The following is a 17694-nucleotide window of genomic DNA, read 5'->3' as shown; positions in this document are numbered from 1 at the left end:
CTCCTTTTTGGGTTTTGCAATATCTGCTTCCTCAAAGCTGAATCCTAGAGGTTCCTCAGCTCTTATCTTAGTTCCAAGAGGTTCTGTCATAGTCAGATGGCCATACTGTTGCTGCTGTTGGTAAGGAGCGATCTGTTCAACCACAAAAGTTTCCGTCGTCTTTGTAGTTGTTTTCTTTGCAGTTCGGAGCGCACTGCTGTCATATGTAGAATGCGAGAGGGAAAGGCCTTTGAACTCTGGCCAAAATCAGACCATGGTGGAAAAAGTGGTGGTTGAGGAACAAGGCAACTGGCAAACCTTTCTGCAGATTTATAGTAGTAATACTACCATAACATGGGAACGTGCTAACCTCCCACTGAACTTGTTGAGGGGAAATGACTAATGCAAGGAGATAGTTGATATAGTATTTATATTGGACAAAAGATCTAAACTATCTTAAGGCTCGCTCTATACCACAGGAAGAGGAGTCGCTGTTCAGTTTCCTACTGAAAAGCTGTTCAACGCCTCTTAACAGTTTAAATCATTTAATGCGCAAACATCTACCTTAACTGATGCCAGAGATCTTTTTTTTAATTTATTTTAAGGATGTGTGTTTGTTTTCCAGCCCTTGTTGCTAGACTGATTGAACTGTCCATGTACCAATGTAGACCTGAGTGGGCCCACAGCGCGGTAGTCTGAGGGGCTTTGGTTCCCCTACCCACGTGCCTTATCAAGTGCCCAATGACTGTACCCCCGTGGCTATTTTGGCACTTGAAAGGGTACCAGGGGGTAGTGCTGCAGGCCCAATCTGAAGCGGGCCCTTGTGCCATTTTAAAATCCCTTTTAAATGGCGATAACATCCCAGTGGTGGCCACGAGGACACTGTCATGTCTAGTTTGGGCCTTAGAAATGGTAATCTTCAAGTAGATGCTGAGGCATAAGAACATAAGAAAGGCCATGCTGGATCAGACCAAGGCCCATCAAGTCCAGCAGTCTGTTCACACAGTGGCCAACCAGGTGCCTCCAGGAAACCCACAAGCAAGATGACTGCAGCAGCACCATCCTGCCTGTGTTCATAGCACCTAATATAATGGGCATGCTCCTCTGATCCTGAAAAGAATAGGTATACATCATGGCTAGTATCCATTTTGACTAGTAGCCATGGATAGCCCTCTCCTCCATGAACATGTCCATTCCTCTCTTAAAGCCTTCCAAGTCGGCAGCCATCGCCACATCCTGGGGCAGGGAGTTCCACAATTTAACTATGTGTTATGTGAAGAAATACTTCCTTTTATGTGTTTTGAATCTCTCACCCTCAGATCTAGAGCTCCCCATGTTTGTGTGCCAGTACGTAATTTAACAAAGATTTCTATTTTTATCTCTGGCCCCTGCCTTTTTCAGGATGAATCTACAGGAGAAATAACTTTCTACATGAAAGGTGCTGACGTGGTGATGGCTGGCATTGTTCAATACAACGACTGGCTGGAAGAAGAGGTAAGGAATGGCCCGTGTGGATTTTTCATTCCGAAATACGAATTGGGCCAGTGAGTGGCTATCCAAGTGGTTTCGACCCGCGGAATAGTCTGGGAGCCAGCTGTCAGTGTGGCGTTGTTGAGACAACGTAAGTATGGACCATCGTGCCCAAGTGGGGGACCATTGGGACCGCCCTTGTAAGCACTTTCAGTTTTCCAAAGAGCTTCCGAATATAAATGTACACAAGAATAAACAGTATTGCCGGGTAAGGCCGGTCGGGTAATATCTGAGTGCCATCTATGTGCAACTAGGAAAGTACGTCTCTTAAGACGTGCACGTTATTTCCCCGTTCCGGGATGCCTGTTTCTTGTGAGTTGCTGCGTCGGAACAGGAGCTCACAGATATCAAGCTGTTGCATAGGTACAAGTTGGGAGACCCACTGAATTGTGGTACACCAGGCATCCTCGGTTTATTTCATCGCTTGCTTACGGGATGAAATGTTGCGGTCCCATGTGGGAAGCCGGAGGAAGCATTTCTGCATGTTGGTAACTCCACGCAGAAGCTGTGATGTCTGGTAGGCCTCATCATGGGGGTAACCACTGATACCTAACATCCAAAGAGCAATTTTGGTAACACCACCACCAGGTGGCAAGGGGGGGCATTCATGACCTCAGTCGTGGGTGGATATCATGTGAAGCTTGGCGCCTGTGCCATGTAGAACTTAGCAACTGTTCCTGTGGAAAGTGATCATTAGGGATACTGCTTGTGACATCGACTTCTTATCTCTGACTAATCATGTTTTCATGAGTATAAAAACAATACTGGGACAGTCGGTTCAATGCAGCCGCAAAATCTTGAAATATAAATTGCCTCCTCTTCCTGCCTTATCTGATAGCTTCAGAAAGCACATGTTCCCTTTTCTGTTCTAATAAGTAGGTTTTTTTTTCCCCCTGCTAATCATTCCTGATTGCAAATCTGACTTTGGGGTAGCTTGTTCAAAAGCGCCTGACTTTGTTTGCAATATCTTTTGTCCCCCGGCAGTGTGGCAATATGGCAAGAGAAGGGCTCAGGGTCCTTGTAGTAGCCAAGAAATCCCTGACTGAGGAACAGTATCAAGACTTTGAGGTAAGTAGGGTTGCCAACCTCCAGGTACTAGCTGGAGATCTCCTGCTCTTACAACTGATCTCCAGCCAATAGAGATCAGTTCACCTGGAGAAAATGGCCGCTTTGGCAATTGGTCTCTATGGCATTGAAATCCCTCTCCTCCCCAACCCCCGCCCTCCTCAGACCCTGCCCCGAAAACCTCCCACTGATAGCCAAGAGGGACCTGGCAAACCTAAGTGGGCTACACATGCTTTTCAAGTAGATTGATGCTTTTTTAGGCACATCAGTGCTTTTCTAGACACTTAGCTGAGATCTAGCCAGTCCTTTCACAGCTGGCTTCGGGAGGAAAGAGAGTGTTTTAAAAAACCCACATAGGCTGCTCCATGAATATGTTTCCTGTGCTGGCTCTCTTCTTCCCAGCGCTAGAAGCATATTGGTGTTGGAGTTTTATTGGTCTCCACCACCTACAAATATGCTGGCAACGGAATGGGGGAGAGGGCCCGGCTTTGAGAGTCCCTCTTTGTCTTGGGATGGCAAATCAGTGTAGGGGCTGTGGCTCAGTGGTAGAGCATCTGCTTGGCATGCAGAAGGTCCCAGGTTCAATCCCCAGCATCTCCAGTTAAAGGAACCAGGCAGGCAGGTGATGTGAAAGACCCCTGCCTGAGACTCTGGAGAGTCACTGCTGGTCAGAGTAGACAATACTGACTTTGGTGGACTAAGGGTTTGACTCAGTATAAGGTAGCTTCATGTTCAGTTGGCCGCTGGCTTTGTGGGAGTCATGCCTGTTTTTTCCTTCTACGCGCTTTGCACCCATTCGAGAGGGTTTTTGAGCTGGTGAGCTCTGTCTTCCGGCCTCTCTTAGGCACGTTACGTCCAGGCCAAGCTCAGCGTCCATGACCGGTCCCTGAAGGTAGCAACTGTGATCGAGAGCCTGGAGATGGAGATGGAGCTGCTCTGTCTGACTGGCGTGGAGGATCAGCTGCAAACAGACGTCAGGCCTACGCTGGAGACTCTGAGAAATGCCGGCATTAAGGTAAGGCGAAACAGGGAACAGAACAGTGCCCACCTCGCCCCACGGACAGTGCGGTGGTAAAGAAATGCAGGAGGGAGGAGGAGAATTTCACATGCTTAAAGGTAAAGGTAGTCCCCTGTGCAAGCACCAGGTCATTACTGACCCATGGGGTGATGTCACATCCCGACGTTTACTAGGCAGACTGTGTTTACGGAGTGGTTTGCCATTGCCTTCCCCAATCATCGACACTTTACCCCCAGCAAGCTGGGTACTCATTTCACTAACCTCGGAAGGATGGAAGGCTGAGTCAACCTTGAGCCGGCTACCTGAAACCAACTTCTGTCTGGATCAAACTCAGGTCGTGAGCAGAGCTTTTGACTGCAGTACGACAGCCTACCACTCTGCGCCACGTCCTTAGGAACAGTTTTAATCCATTGGAAGAGCAAGGTTTGAGTCCAATGGCACCTTAAAGACCAACAGGATTTCCAGGCTATAAGCTTTCGAAAGTCAAAAGCTTATACCCTGGAAATCTCGTTAGTCTTCAGGGCGCTACTGGACTCAAATCTTGCTCTTCTACTGCGGACCAACACAGCTGCCCTCCTGAAATGTCTAATGTTCTAATAACTGATTTCAGCTTAGTATTCATTGTATAGACTTGATTCCTCAGACTCCTTTTGACCACTTGCATATATAATAATGCTTTCCCCAAGTCTCTAGGTTTTTTTGTTCTTTTGAAAAGAGCTGATTTCCTATTTCCTTAGTTTTGGGAGAACTTGTTAAGCATAGCATGTGCTAATAAAATACTGTTGAATTGTCACAACATAGTAGGGTTGAGAGAATGAATGAGGAAGGGCCGTAGCTCAGCGGTAGAGCTTCTGCTTGGTATGCAGAAGGTCCCAGGTTCATCTCGGCATCTCGGGATTAGGCAAGTAGGTGATGTGAATGACCTCAGCCTGAGACCCTGGAGAGCCGCTGCCGGTCTGAGCAGACAATACTGACTTTGATGGACCATGGGTCTGGTTCAGTATAAGGCAGTTTCATGTGTTCATGTGTGTGTTGCGTCACCGGAGCTAACCAGTATGTGCTGGGACATCTGAAAGACCACAATCAGCACGCATCAATCTCATATGACATAGTAGCATCACTGTGTAGAAGAATTGTATTTATTAAAATGTCGTGGTTTCAGGGATGTCAAAAGAGGGGTTATACTGACAACAGAGCGAGTGTTGTGTATTGTTTAGAGTGTCAGACTAGGATCTGGGAGACCTGGGCTCAGATCCCCAACTTTGCGATGGAAGCTCACTGGGTGACCTTGAGCCAGTTGCATACTTTGTCTAACCTACCTCTTAGGGCTGTTCTGTGGATAAAATGGAGGAAAGGAGAACAGTGTAAGCTGCTTTGGGTCCCCATGGGAGCGGGGGAGGGGGGATATAAACGAAGTAAGTAAGTACCCATTAAATTTAACTCACAAAATCAGTTCCCAAGAGTAGTGCTGGCTTTTGATTTGGATATTGAGAAGTTGTTTGCATACCTCCAACCTTGGTGAACAATTTCACAATGATTTTTCACAATTTCTTTTACATTCGGTAAACAGAAAAGTAAAGTATCAGCTAAGAACCAGTCCACAGCAATAAATAACAGACTTTCAATTGCGCTAGTTCGACTGGAGGTGGACAGATCCCGTTTTTAAATGTCTCCCATATTAAAAAAAAAAAAAAGTGACCCGCACATTGCAGAGATAGCTGTGCCAAACTCTGATGCCAGCAAACAGCATACAGGAAGCTTTTTACAAAGGGAGAACATTAGAAAATTATACCCCGTTAAGAGTAAATGAGTCAGCGGCAAATGAGTCTGCCTCTCTTGAGTATTGCCTGGCAAACCTGAGAGTGTTCCAGACCTTTTATCAAGTTATTCTGCATTAATTGATTGTGAATGGGGCAAAATTGCTCCCTTCAGCTGGTCTGAGGCTTTTTGAACGATCCTCCTTAAACCGTGAGGTTTGGGGTTCCTGTCTTGAGACGGCCACCAGAGGGGGCATCATCTAAAAGAATAGCATGGTGGAGTCCTGGTGTTTCTTTTTTGCTGGTTTCCCCGCACCAACCAAGTCCAGAGCTGAAAATTATTTTGTGTTAGCTGGCTTTGGCCATGATATGGTAGGGAAGTCCAGTTTTCATGTATGTTCTTTGCCAGTTTAAAATTAGACTTCAAAAGGCATTATGTTTTATAGTCCCTGTGTGTATAGCTTTGTGATAGCTAGAAATTTAAGACCCAATTCAGAGTTGCCCTCAAGGTCCTGTTTGTGTTATTCAGAACAGCTTGGCTACGTCTGTTGTGCGCCTGCTCTCAGTCGGCAGCTGGAGTGCTGGACTAGAGAGATGAATGAGACAAAAAAAGCCACGAAGCCCTGACATTTTCAGTGAGGACAAGGCATTGGTGAAATGGCCCCTCTTGCTCTAGTAGAAGTATCACTGGTGGAAGAGACAAGAAGGGGTTTCACCCAATTCCCCCCTCCTCACTGCAGCAGGCCATGTTGCGTAGCTTTTTTGTCCAAGGCAGGTTGCCTAACCTGGCAACACCTTTTCAAAGCTCAGGAGGGGCTGTGGCTCAGTGGTAGAACATCTGCTTGGTATGCAGAAGGTCCCAGGTTCAATCCCCAGCATCTGCAGTTAAGGGGACCGGGCAAGTAGGTGATGTGAAAGACCTCTGCCTGAGACCCTGGAGAGCCATTGCCGGTCTGAGTAGACAGTACTGACTTTGATGCTCTGATTCAGTAAAAGGCAGCTTCATGTGTTCATGTGTTCACAGGCAGCTGCTAGAAGGCAGGAAAAATCCACTTCCCCAATAGTGTGCCTCGGCAGTACATGGTATCCATCCATTATGTTTTGGCATGCATTTATAGGTTTGGAGATGGCACACCTTACAGGATCTGGGTGTATATTTTGAGTCTATGTTTGCTGTTTTGTTTTTCATTTAGCCAAACCTTTTCTTGTTGCTAATTTTGAGGTTGGGATATTTTAAATACGTTTCTCTTGTAGGTATGGATGCTCACAGGGGATAAATTGGAAACAGCCACATGTACAGCTAAGAATGCACATCTGGTCACCAGGACCCAGGACATTCATATATTTAGACTGGTGAGTTATATGAACAAAACTAGTTTACTTAGCCCTTGTCCAAGGAGTTGCCTTGTGAACCAAGGAGGATAACTTGACACCAGCTTCAGCATACAGTTAGAACCAGATTGGGGGTATACTGCACAAACCTCGTCTTTCTCAGACCTTCTCTTGCATTTCCACAACACGTACAGCCATCTGATGAATATGCCGGACTTGGATGCTCATAGAGGGAAAAGAACATTCTGAAAACGTAGCCCTTCTTTTGTTCCAAGTTTTTGGCATCAGTGGCCTTCTTTCCTGCAGCCGCAGCGGCCAGGGGCTACTTGCAGTCTCTTCTGCAACAGATTCTCAAAGAGGGCAAAATGTAGAGCAAACTTTTTGCTAACAAATGATAAATGTGATCACGGAAAACTGTATCTTTGTATGGGTCTTGTTCTGGTCCATCTCATTGACTTGTTTTCTAAAACTATGCTTAAAACTATGTTTAAAGCAGTATGATTTCCATGGCTTCTCTCTTCCCTGCCTTTTTGTTTAGAAAGGCACTGCTGAGTTGTTCTGTGAGGGGACAGGAACCTCTTTATAGACATCCAGCATGGTGTAGTGGTTAAGAGCTGTGGTTTGAAGTGGTGGAGTCTGATCTGATTCCCCACTCCTCCACATGAGTGGTGGAGGCTAATCTGGTGAACTTGATTTGTTTCCCCACTCCTACACAAAAAGCCAGCTGGGTGACCTTGGGCAAATCACGCTCTCTCAGCCACACCTACCTCACAGGGTGTCTGTGTGGGGAGGGGGAGGGAAGCCGGTTTGATTCTCCCTTAAGTGGTAGAGAAAGTTGGCATATAAAAACCAACTCTTCTTCTTCTACTACTTGGAATTCCCAGAAAGAGTACTCTGTTCACAAGTTACAATGAACAGTAGGGTTGCCAACCTCCAGGTGGAGCCTGTAAATCTCCCAGATGAAAGCTGATCTCCAGATAACAGAGATCAGTTTCCCTGGAGAAAAATGGCTGCTTTGGAACCTTGCTAAAGTCCCTCCCCAAATCCCTTGCTAAGGTCCCTCCCCTCCCCAAATCCCGCCTTCCCCAGGCTCCATTCCCCAAAATCTCCAGGAATTTCCCAAACTGGAGCTGGCAACCCTAGTGAACACACGTCCAGTCCATGTACAGGGTACACTTGATATTATTATACATGCATTGAGTAATGTTCATGTTGTGTTCAACACCTGTACAGCTGAAGGTGTGATTTAAACCACATGTTTATCCAGGTACTGGTCACCAATTTTATTTGTCAAATGACCACCTGTTGGCTGTTTCTTACAAACAGATGTATGCATGTGCATGCAGGATGTACACATACTCATTGTAACGTATGAACAGGGCTAGTGTCAGAGTAGGATCTGAAAGACCCAGGTTCGAATCCACACTCTGCCAGGGAAGCTTGCTAGGTGAGATTGGCCCAGGGACACACTCTAAGCCTAACCTACCTCACAGGGTTGCTATGATGATAAAACTGAGAAAGGAAGAACATTGTGAGTCATTCTCCATTGGTGAAAAAGAAGAAGAAAGCACCATTGGGTCAATCAACTCATGGCGACTCCATCCGCAGGGCATTCCAGGGAAGAGATGATCAGAGGTATGGTTTGCCGTTGCCTTCCTCTGCCTAGCAATCCCTATCTTTCTTGATGGTCTCCCATCCAAGTACTGACCCTGCTTAGTTTAGTCGCTTACCTACTGTGTTTTTGTCAATACTATTCAGGCTTCTACCTGTTGGTAAAAAAAAAGTGGGGCTATAAATGAAATAAGGAAATAGATTAAACACAGGCCTCAAGATTCCTTGGGAGAAGCCAATGATGTCAATCTGTATTATGCAGTAAATCTTTCGATTTTGAACTACTACATTTTTATCCATTCCTCCAAAGAGCTCAGGAGGACATATTCCCAACCCCCTTTCATCCTCAACTAACCTGTGAGGTATATTAGGCGGAGAGAAATGGCCCCAAGTAAGCTTCATTGTGGATGGCGGAAACCTGGATTCAAATTCCTACTCAGACATTCTAAACAACACACCACACTGGCTCAGTAAAAGTTTCCTAGCCTGGCTAAAAAAGTCATGAAATCTCAGCACTACAGTCTTAAACCAGCTGAAGTGCCATTCCTACTTCCCGCAGAAACCAGGGAGCTGTAATTCTGAGGAGGAAAGCTAGGAATTGGAGAGTTTTGGGCATTTCCTCATAATTTGGTTCTTCTGGGGAAACTGACTGTTAATGTGCCATAGAATTGATATTGGTAGTAGTGTAGATAACCATTTGCAAGAATTTTTCCTCAGTAGCTGTAATTCTTGATCTTAGTCTATGGCATACTGCATAGCTGTGATGGACTGATCTATTATGAACCTGATTTTATGCCTCCCCCCCCCCACCATGCAGTTCTGTTCTTTTCTGTAGAACTTGGGTGTAAACTAGTTTTTTTGAGAGTGAGGTCTGGTTTTCCCCGTGACCCAACTTTTGTACCAATCAGCCGCATGTCACACTATGTGTGTGCCGTCAAGTCACAACTGACTTATGGAGACCCCGTAGGGTTTTCAGGGCAAGAGACGTTCGGAGGTGGTTTGCCGTTGCCTTCCTCTGCGTGGGCTGAGAGAGTTCTGAGAGAACTGAGACTGGTCCAAGGTCACCCAATTCCCCAGAGTGGGGAATTGAACCCAGTTCTACAGATTAGAATCCGCCTGCTCTTAACCGCTATGCCATGCTGGCTCCCTACATGTCACACTACAGGGTTACATTTTCCCAAGAGTCCGAAGCCCCAATTCTGATCATCCCTGTGGTGAGTGAGAAGAAGTGGATTCACTCTGCCACCTGGATCATTTTTGGGTCAAGGAAACAGTGCAGAGGGGAGGCTGAAACTCTGTGCTCCAGTCCCAATCAGGATCTCGTACACTTGGAAAATGAGTTCCTAGCAGCATGATGTATAGCTGATATTCTGAGAACTGGGTCAAGGGAACACACGCCGGACTCTTTAAAACAAAAGTTTCATCTAGCTGGCCATTAGCCCTCAATTAAGTATACTTTGGTCTACAGATTAACCATGTTTAGTTATGTACTTTTGGTTCTGATTTCCCCTTTCCCCGTCCCCAAGGATTTACGATGTGTCCAGGGTTACCTCTTTGCTCTTTGCTAGGTGACCAACCGTGGAGAAGCTCACTTGGAACTGAACGCCTTCCGCCGCAAGCACGACTGTGCCCTTGTGATCTCTGGCGACTCGTTGGAGGTGAGAGCCGAGCGGCCACGGCAGCAGTTGCCAGATCCCTAGCGTCCCCAAGAAAGGGTGGGAAGGGCTGCAGAGAGTCGCCATGCCTCGTAACCGCGTTTGTCTGTCTCATGAACAGGTCTGCTTGAAATACTATGAGTACGAGTTCATGGAGCTGGCGTGTCAGTGTCCAGCAGTGGTCTGCTGCAGATGTGCCCCGACCCAGAAAGCACAGATTGTGCGCTTGCTCCAAGAGAGAACTGGGAAGCTGACCTGTGCAGTTGGTAGGAAGCGCCAGTTGTATTCTCCTCCCTCTTCTTTTTTTTTTTGTACATCAGAGATATAAGCTGTGATGCCAAATACTACATATGTGGGGATTTTTCACATTTCTGTGGGCCTCCTCCTCACAAAAACCCCACGTTGGCTTAGAGTCCTTCAGGGAGGTGTGTGGGGCTGCCATCAGGTGGAAAGAATTGGCCAGCCCCTCTGCCCCTGAGAGTATAGAAGCGCTTCCCACACAGGCCTTTCTGGATCTTGGCCACACAATAATATCCGTAAATGCCATCAAGTTGAAACGAGCAAGGGGTTTTCAAGGCGAGTGAGAAGCTGAGATGGTTTGCCATTGCCTTCCTCTGCAGAGACATCCTTGGTGGTCTCCCATCCAAGTACTGACCCTGCTTAGCTTCCGAGATCTGACAAGATCAGGCTATATCATGCCAGCTTCTCCCCGGCCACACATTACCTACCTACATAATAAAAGGCATTTTTCAATGTTCTTGGTTTAATTTATTAGTCATTGACCAGCAAAGCAAATATTCAAAACAATTAACATGACTAAAAGGATAAAATCTAGCAATACATCTGTTCATAAAACACTATTTAGGATTAAATGTTTACAATAAAATTAAATATTTACTTAATATTACCCATTCAGGGAGTCAGTGTGGTGTTGGGTAGTGGTTAAGAGCTGTGGTTTGGAGCAGTGGACTCTGATCTGGAAAACTGGGTTTGATTTCCCACTCCTCCACGTGAGCAGCGGAGGCTAATCTGGTGAACTGGGTTGGTTTCCCCACTCCTACACATGAAGCCATCTGGGTGACCTTGGGCAAGTCACATTCTCTCAGCCTCACCTACCTCCCAGGGTGTCCATTGTGGGGAGGGGAAGGTGATTGTAAGCCGGTTTGAGTCTCCCTTAAGTGGTAGAGAAAATTGGCATATAAAAACCAACTCCTCCTCTTCTTCTTCTTCTTCCCTTATCAGAATTAGACCAAGTGCTTCTATGCTTAATACCTAGCCTTGCATATTTGGCGATTTGCCAATGCTCTCATTCTTGCATTGGGGGAGGGGACGTGGCTCAGTGGTAGAGCATCTGCTTGGCATGCCCAAGGTCCCAGGTTCAATCCCTGGCATCTCTAGTTAAAGGGACTAGGCAAGTAGGTGATGTGAAAGACCTCTGCCTGAGACCCTGGAGAGCCGCTGCCGGTCTGAGTAGACAATACTGACTTTGATGGACCAAGGATCTGATTCAGTATAAGGCAGCTTCATGTGTTCATGTGCAGTATTTTATCGCACTATCTAGCATGTCCAAGAAGGCCAGGTTTTGATTCTCTGGGCTCAAGTCCCCAGGGCAGGATGTAGGTTTACCATGCAGAGAGCCCAAAGGATCCTTAAAGCCAGTGAAGGGAGGCCAAGACTGCCACCCACCTCCCGTTCAGAATTGGGAACTGGGCCTTAAGGGTCCTTCGAGTGATTCCAAAGCTCCCTCTCAAAGGCTAGCCTCTGCCAACCGCAAAGATGGGTTGGCAGAATACGTGGACTGCTGTAGCCAGCCCTGTGTCAATCTCTGCTTCTGTACACCACATGCCTACATTTTTAAGTACATTTTCCAGACAATTTAGGAGGGTGGAACTCAGCATATTTATAGTTTGTCTGCACATAAAATTGCGAAAAAGAAATTGATTCCCCTGACTTCTTAGCCCTTCCTCACAGACACCCTTGGGAATACCATTGCTCTTCATTAGATTTTTCACCCATCAAATTGGGCTAGGATAGGAAACTAAGTAGGAAACGGGGGTAGGAAACTGAGAAATTATATGTCATTTATTAGGGGAGGGCTGTGGCTCAGTGGTAGAGCATCTGCTTTTGGTGTAGAAGATCCCCGGTTCATCTCCACTTAAAAGAAACCAGGTAGTAGACTTAGCAGAGATCCTGGTGAGCTGCTGCCTGTCAGAGGAGTCAGGGCTGACCTAGATGGGCGAAAGGCCTCATGACTTTGAGAAGGCCCCTCCCTTCCCCCTCCTTAGAAGAAGAAGAAGAAAAGTTAGTTTTTATATGCTGACTTTCTCGACCACTTAAGAATAAAACCAGCGTACAATCACCTTCCCTTCCCCTCACCACAACATACATCCTGTGAGGTAGGTGGGGCTGAGAGAGCTCTAAGAGCTGTGACTAGCCCAAGGTCACCCAGCTGGCTTCATGTGCAAGAGTGGGGAAACCAATCCGGTTCACCAGATTAGTCTCCGCCGCTCATGTGGAGGAGTGGGGAATCAAACCTGCTTCTCCAGATCAGAGTCCACCACTCTTAACCACTACACCACGCTGGATAGGAGATATAATTAATTTTAGTGGATTTTAGTGGATATAATTATTTTAGTGGATTTTCATTACCACGGAAGATGAATCTGTAAATTGCATTGAATTCCAAACTTTAAAAATTCTGCAACGGTGGAATGTAAGATTACATTTATATTCTAATAATTGAGTCACTAACATGCATGAGGCTGATCCTGAATGAAGCAGGGGGTTGAACTAGATGGCCTGTATGGCCCCTCCAACTCTATGATTCTGGGATTATGGACCTCACCTCGCTTTTAAAGTGCACGTTTGGGAACGTATTGGTCCTGTTTAGACCCTTTTACTCTGACATCACCTTGATTGTGAGTGAGAGAGAGTGGCTAAAGGGCATAAGGGGGAATTAAATTTGTATGAAGAAGCCTTGAAACCTTTGCCCCAAGCAACATTCCTGCAAGCGAAGAGTGTCGCATCCAAGAACAAAATAGCAGGTTCGCAGCTGATTTTTGTTTTTGCATCTTTCGCTTTGTTGCATGTATAATTAAGCTCTGGAACTGATTATTGCAGAGAGGGGGAAATGCCACGCTGCAAACCATGAAACAACCCAAGTGAACTTGTGTTGTATTGAACATCACCTGCTCTGTTACAGCTAAATATAAGCTTGGTCTTGGCGAGCAGGACAGACTGCCGTTGGCAAGTTAGTAGTACGAAAAAAGTCAGGAAGCAGATCTTTGTGTGACTTGGCACTTTTTTTTGCCACGTGTATCTTCCAGATCACACATGAATTTGTGCACCTTCCACTTATATGCATTTGTAACTTGTGCGTCTCACCACAAGGGGCATGGGCAATTTCTCCTTTTGCATGTTAGCTGGAAGAAGCACATAAGCATGAATAACTTAGTTCTGTTTCATCTGCCAAGCAGTCTCTCACTTCCATTCCTTAAAATGAAATCTGACTTTTGCAGAGATGGTTGTGTTCTGTGGTACAGATAGGCCTGACTGATGATGCTGTGGGAAGCATTCAGACTATGATATTTTACATATCCCCTGACAAAGCCTGTGCAAAATGCCTAAAAGTCCCAATGATAGCCAGCGTGGTGTAGTTAAGAGCAGTGGACTCTAATCTGGAGAACCGGGTTGGGTTCCCCACTCCTCCACATGACGCCTGCTAGGGTGACCTTGGGCTAGTCACAGTTCTCTCTGAACTCTCTCAGCCTCACCTACTTCACAAGGTGTCTGTTGTGGGGAGAGGAAAGGAAGGCGATTGTAAGCTGCTTTGAGACTCCTTAAAGGTAGAGAAAAGTGGGGTATAAAAATCAACTTCTTCTGAATTAAAATGAATTCTTCCACTGCACCAATTGTCTCCTGTTTTTTGCTGAATGATGACGCAGAAGTTTTACACAGCCACAGAGCGCAAATGCTGCTGCAGTGGATTAATCCCATCTGTAGCGCAAGGGCGCATTCACTCAGAGGTTTGCGATCTTTACTTTGGAACGTATGCAATCCAAACGTAAAACACTGGGATTGTTAAGCTGTAAATTGGTTTTTCACCGAGGTTCACTTGACCTTTTTCTATGTTTCCTGCAGGTGATGGTGGGAATGACGTCAGTATGATTCAGGAAGCTGATTGTGGTGTTGGAGTGGAAGGAAAGGTGAGTGGAAGAAAGGTGGAGTGGAAGAAAAGCTTTTAGTTTTAACCTGCTTGATAATTTGCTATGGCCATTTATGCTTGCTAATTAGCAGTGCGTTCCAGGCTGAAGTGCTTCGCATATTTTTTTTTTAGTTTTTCACGTTGAACCGTCATTCAGGAAGTGACTGTGAAGCCAGCGCATACCTGCTTCACATTTCTTAAGAGCCCCTTTAACACGACCTTTTGTGTTTGCTCCGCTCACGCCTTGAAGAATCCCCTCAAGGAAGCATGCAAAATCACAGCTGCGCGTTAGCTATGCAACCAGCGATTGCCAATGGCTATGCAAACAAAGGAACGAAGGAGCAGGCGAGTGAGGGGTGATGGAATTTCTCCTTTTGCATCAGGACCGTGAATAGGCATTTTAAAGGTCGCATTTTAAAAAAGAACTGTGAGCAAGCATCAAAATTGTCCCTGAATAAATGGCCTATGTCAAACATTGCTGTATGTTCTTCAGGATTGTTTGCTGGGCTGGATATTGTAGTTACTGGGTGGGGGGTAGTCCAGCCCTACTTGTGCAGGACTTGGAGACTTTCTTGGAGGTTCTTGAAGGTTTTGCCTTTCCCCCTGCAATCCCAGAAAAGAGAGAGACCCAGCTTAGTCATGCTGGATTCTTTCCTCCCGTCATAAGCTCTGACTCATCTCGCCTTCCTCAGCAGTTGGGAGTGGGAGAACTAGGAGAGACGAGATTCTACCAGTTGCTTCAAGCCATTCTCTTTTTCTGCGTAGACAGGGAGGGGACCTTCAGAGTCATCAGCAGACAGAGCCAGGCTGCACGTCAAATGTGTATCCTGACTCTCAGACATGAGGAACATTAATTTTAGATGGGTAGCTGTGTTACGACTGTTGCAGCAAAAATAAACAGGAATCTTGCAGTACCTTACAGACCAGCAAGTTTTTGGAAGCAAGACTCAAGTTCAGTAGCTCCTTAAAGACCAGCTAAATTTCCAGGATATAGGTTTTTGAGAGTCCTTTGCCTTGACTCTCGAAACCTGGAAATCTTGTTGGTCTTTAAGGTGCTACTGGACTCGAATCTTGTTGTTCTACTGCGGACCTCCACGGCATCCCACCTGAAACTAAAGCCAGTGTGGTGTAGCCAGCGTGGTGTAGTGGTTAAGAGCGGTGGTTTGGAGTGGTGGACTCTGATCTGGAGAACCGGGTTCAATTCCCCACTCCTCCATATGAGCGGCGGAGGCTAATCTGGTGAACTGGATTTGTTTCCCCACTCCCACACATGAAGCCAGTTGGGTGACTTTGGGCCAGTCACAGTTCTCTCCGAGCTGTCTCAGCCTCATCTACCTCACAAGGTGTCGGTTGAGGGGAGAGGAAGGGAAGGTGATTGTAAGCAGTTTGATTCTTCCTTAAGTGGTAGAAAAAGTCAGCATATAAAAACCAACTCTTCTTCTTCTTCTTCTTCTTCTTCTTTCTTCTTTCTTCTTTCTTCTTTCTTCTTCGTTTTCTACAGGACCATATGTATCATTGAGGCATTATTCTAGCACCAGCCTTTGTGGAATATAAACATGATAGCTTTTAAGGCTCCATAAGACTCTCGTTCGGTCAGTCGGTCTTTTTTGGCTTGTGTTTGAGTATACATAGCTGGCCATTTGATTTTGGTGTAATGGTGTAACTTCCTGGGACTGAATACTTCCCTGTGAGAAATGTTAGTGCTCATCCATACAGTAAGGGAAATTTTGCCAGCTTTCCACAGGCAGCAGAACAAATTGCTAGCGTTCTGAGATGATAGAATGGGCTGTACCACGTCGTACTGCGGGTGGCAGGTACCCTTGAAAGTGGCACAGAAACAGGAAGCGTTTTAGTCCAGCCTGTTCTGTTGTGCTAGTTTTCTATTTGCATGGAATTTTTCACGTAGGGAGAAGATGAGTTGGATTTTATACCCCAATTTTCTCTGCCTTTAAGGAGTCTCAAACTGATTTACAATCTCCCTCCCATCCTCTCCCCACAGCTGACACCTTGTGAAGTAGGTAGGACTGAGAGAGTTCTGAGAGAACTGTGACTGGCCCAAGGTCACCCAGCAGGCTTCATGTGGAGGAGTGGGGAATCAAACCCGGTTCTCCAAATTAGAGTCCACCGCTCTTACCCAATATGCCACGCTGGTCTCTGGTGTTCTGCCACCTCATTCTACTGCATGTGTAGGACCACACCTTTTACCATAGCAATAAGCAGGAGCAAGGACATGGTAAAATCCTCTTCATCCGATAGGACTGTACGTGTGCCACAGTAAGCTCTGGCTTCATAAACATTGGATGGGGGAAGTAAAAAAGGAGAAGCTATGTTCAGTGTTTTAAATGGACTGGCCTCCCACTAAACCCAATGAGAGCCAGAGTGGTATAGTGGTTAGAGCAGGGGAGTGTCAAACTAAATTGTTACGAGGGCCGGATATGACATAAATGTCACTTGGTCGGGCCATGCCATGCCTTGCCAGCCTAGAATGGGGGGGTGGCTGCCTTGGCTGGCTTGCGGGCCGGATAAGAGCTCTCAAGGGGCTGGATCCGGCCCGCGGGCCTTACGTTTGACACCCCTGGGTTAGAGAGTCAGACTAGGATTTGGGAGATCCATGTTCAAACCCCCACACTGCCATGGAAGGTCACTGGGTGACCTTAGGCTAGTCACACGCCCTCAACCAAACCTACCTCATAGGCAGAGGCGGATCTACTGCGAAACTAATGAAGCTGAAGCTTCAGGGCCCCTAATCCCAGAGGGGGCCATGAAACAACTTTTTGTAATGAGTGAATTTCTCAACAAAATCGATGGAGTTTTTTTTAAGTGATAGAATCATAAGCCAATGGGTTGAAGTACTTAATATTGACATTAGAATGTGCTCTAATACCCATTCCATATGGCCTCAAAATGTCCCTGTAATTGGTCAAATTTCAAAATTTTCGCGGGGACATACAGCGCTCGAACCCCCAGCTGTAAGGGCTCACTGAGCTCGCCAGGATCTATTCACAGCCTACATTTGGGCATCTGGATTGTCAGACCCTTTGTTAATGCATGGCTTAATAGTTCTGTAGTTTTATTTCATCACTGTATGACCCATTTTCAAGGACTCCACCCCACCACCCTGTTCTCCACCATTTGAGCCTCCAGGTCCTTGCAAGGGCAGCAAGGCCCTTTGGACCTTGTTGGATGTTGCCCTATTGTTGCTGGTTGCAGAGGGGCCCCCATAACAGTTCTAGCTTCAGGGCCCCAAAAATGTAGTTCTGCCACTTCTCATAGGGTGGTTGTGGGGAAATGATGTAAGCTCCTTTTTATCCCCATGGAGGAGAAAAACGAGGCATCATTCTCTAGATAAATGCAAGCTACCAAAGGATATTATAGCATGTCACATTCTTAACAACCCTCTGCACATCTGCATTCCTAAGCACGTAGCAAATGCAAGGCATTTATCAAACTCGGGCTAACCATGGGGCTGGTGCATTATGTTGCATCGCCCTGTTTCGAAAGGCCCTTCCTTTTAGTGCTGCTTTTGTGCTATTCTGTATTTCT

At 46.2% G+C, this 17694-nt stretch overlaps 1 protein-coding gene across 1 annotated transcript in view; it reads left to right on the top strand.

Annotated features, from left to right (window-relative positions):
* ATP9A (ATPase phospholipid transporting 9A (putative)) overlaps positions 1 to 17694 on the top strand; it is a 107464-nt gene that overhangs the window by 77121 nt on the left and 12649 nt on the right. Inside the window, exons 16-22 of the mRNA XM_056844411.1 lie at positions 1381 to 1473; positions 2494 to 2577; positions 3419 to 3589; positions 6604 to 6702; positions 9861 to 9950; positions 10069 to 10213; positions 14088 to 14152. Coding sequence (XP_056700389.1) covers positions 1381 to 1473; positions 2494 to 2577; positions 3419 to 3589; positions 6604 to 6702; positions 9861 to 9950; positions 10069 to 10213; positions 14088 to 14152 — 747 coding nt within the window. The remainder of the gene's footprint in view (positions 1 to 1380; positions 1474 to 2493; positions 2578 to 3418; positions 3590 to 6603; positions 6703 to 9860; positions 9951 to 10068; positions 10214 to 14087; positions 14153 to 17694) is intronic.

The sequence above is a fragment of the Euleptes europaea genome, chromosome 2 (assembly GCF_029931775.1).
Source record: "Euleptes europaea isolate rEulEur1 chromosome 2, rEulEur1.hap1, whole genome shotgun sequence".
NCBI classification, from domain to species: Eukaryota; Metazoa; Chordata; class Lepidosauria; order Squamata; family Sphaerodactylidae; genus Euleptes; species Euleptes europaea.
Note: the sequence above shows the minus strand (reverse complement) of the source record. Positions and strands in the feature narration are given on the sequence as shown.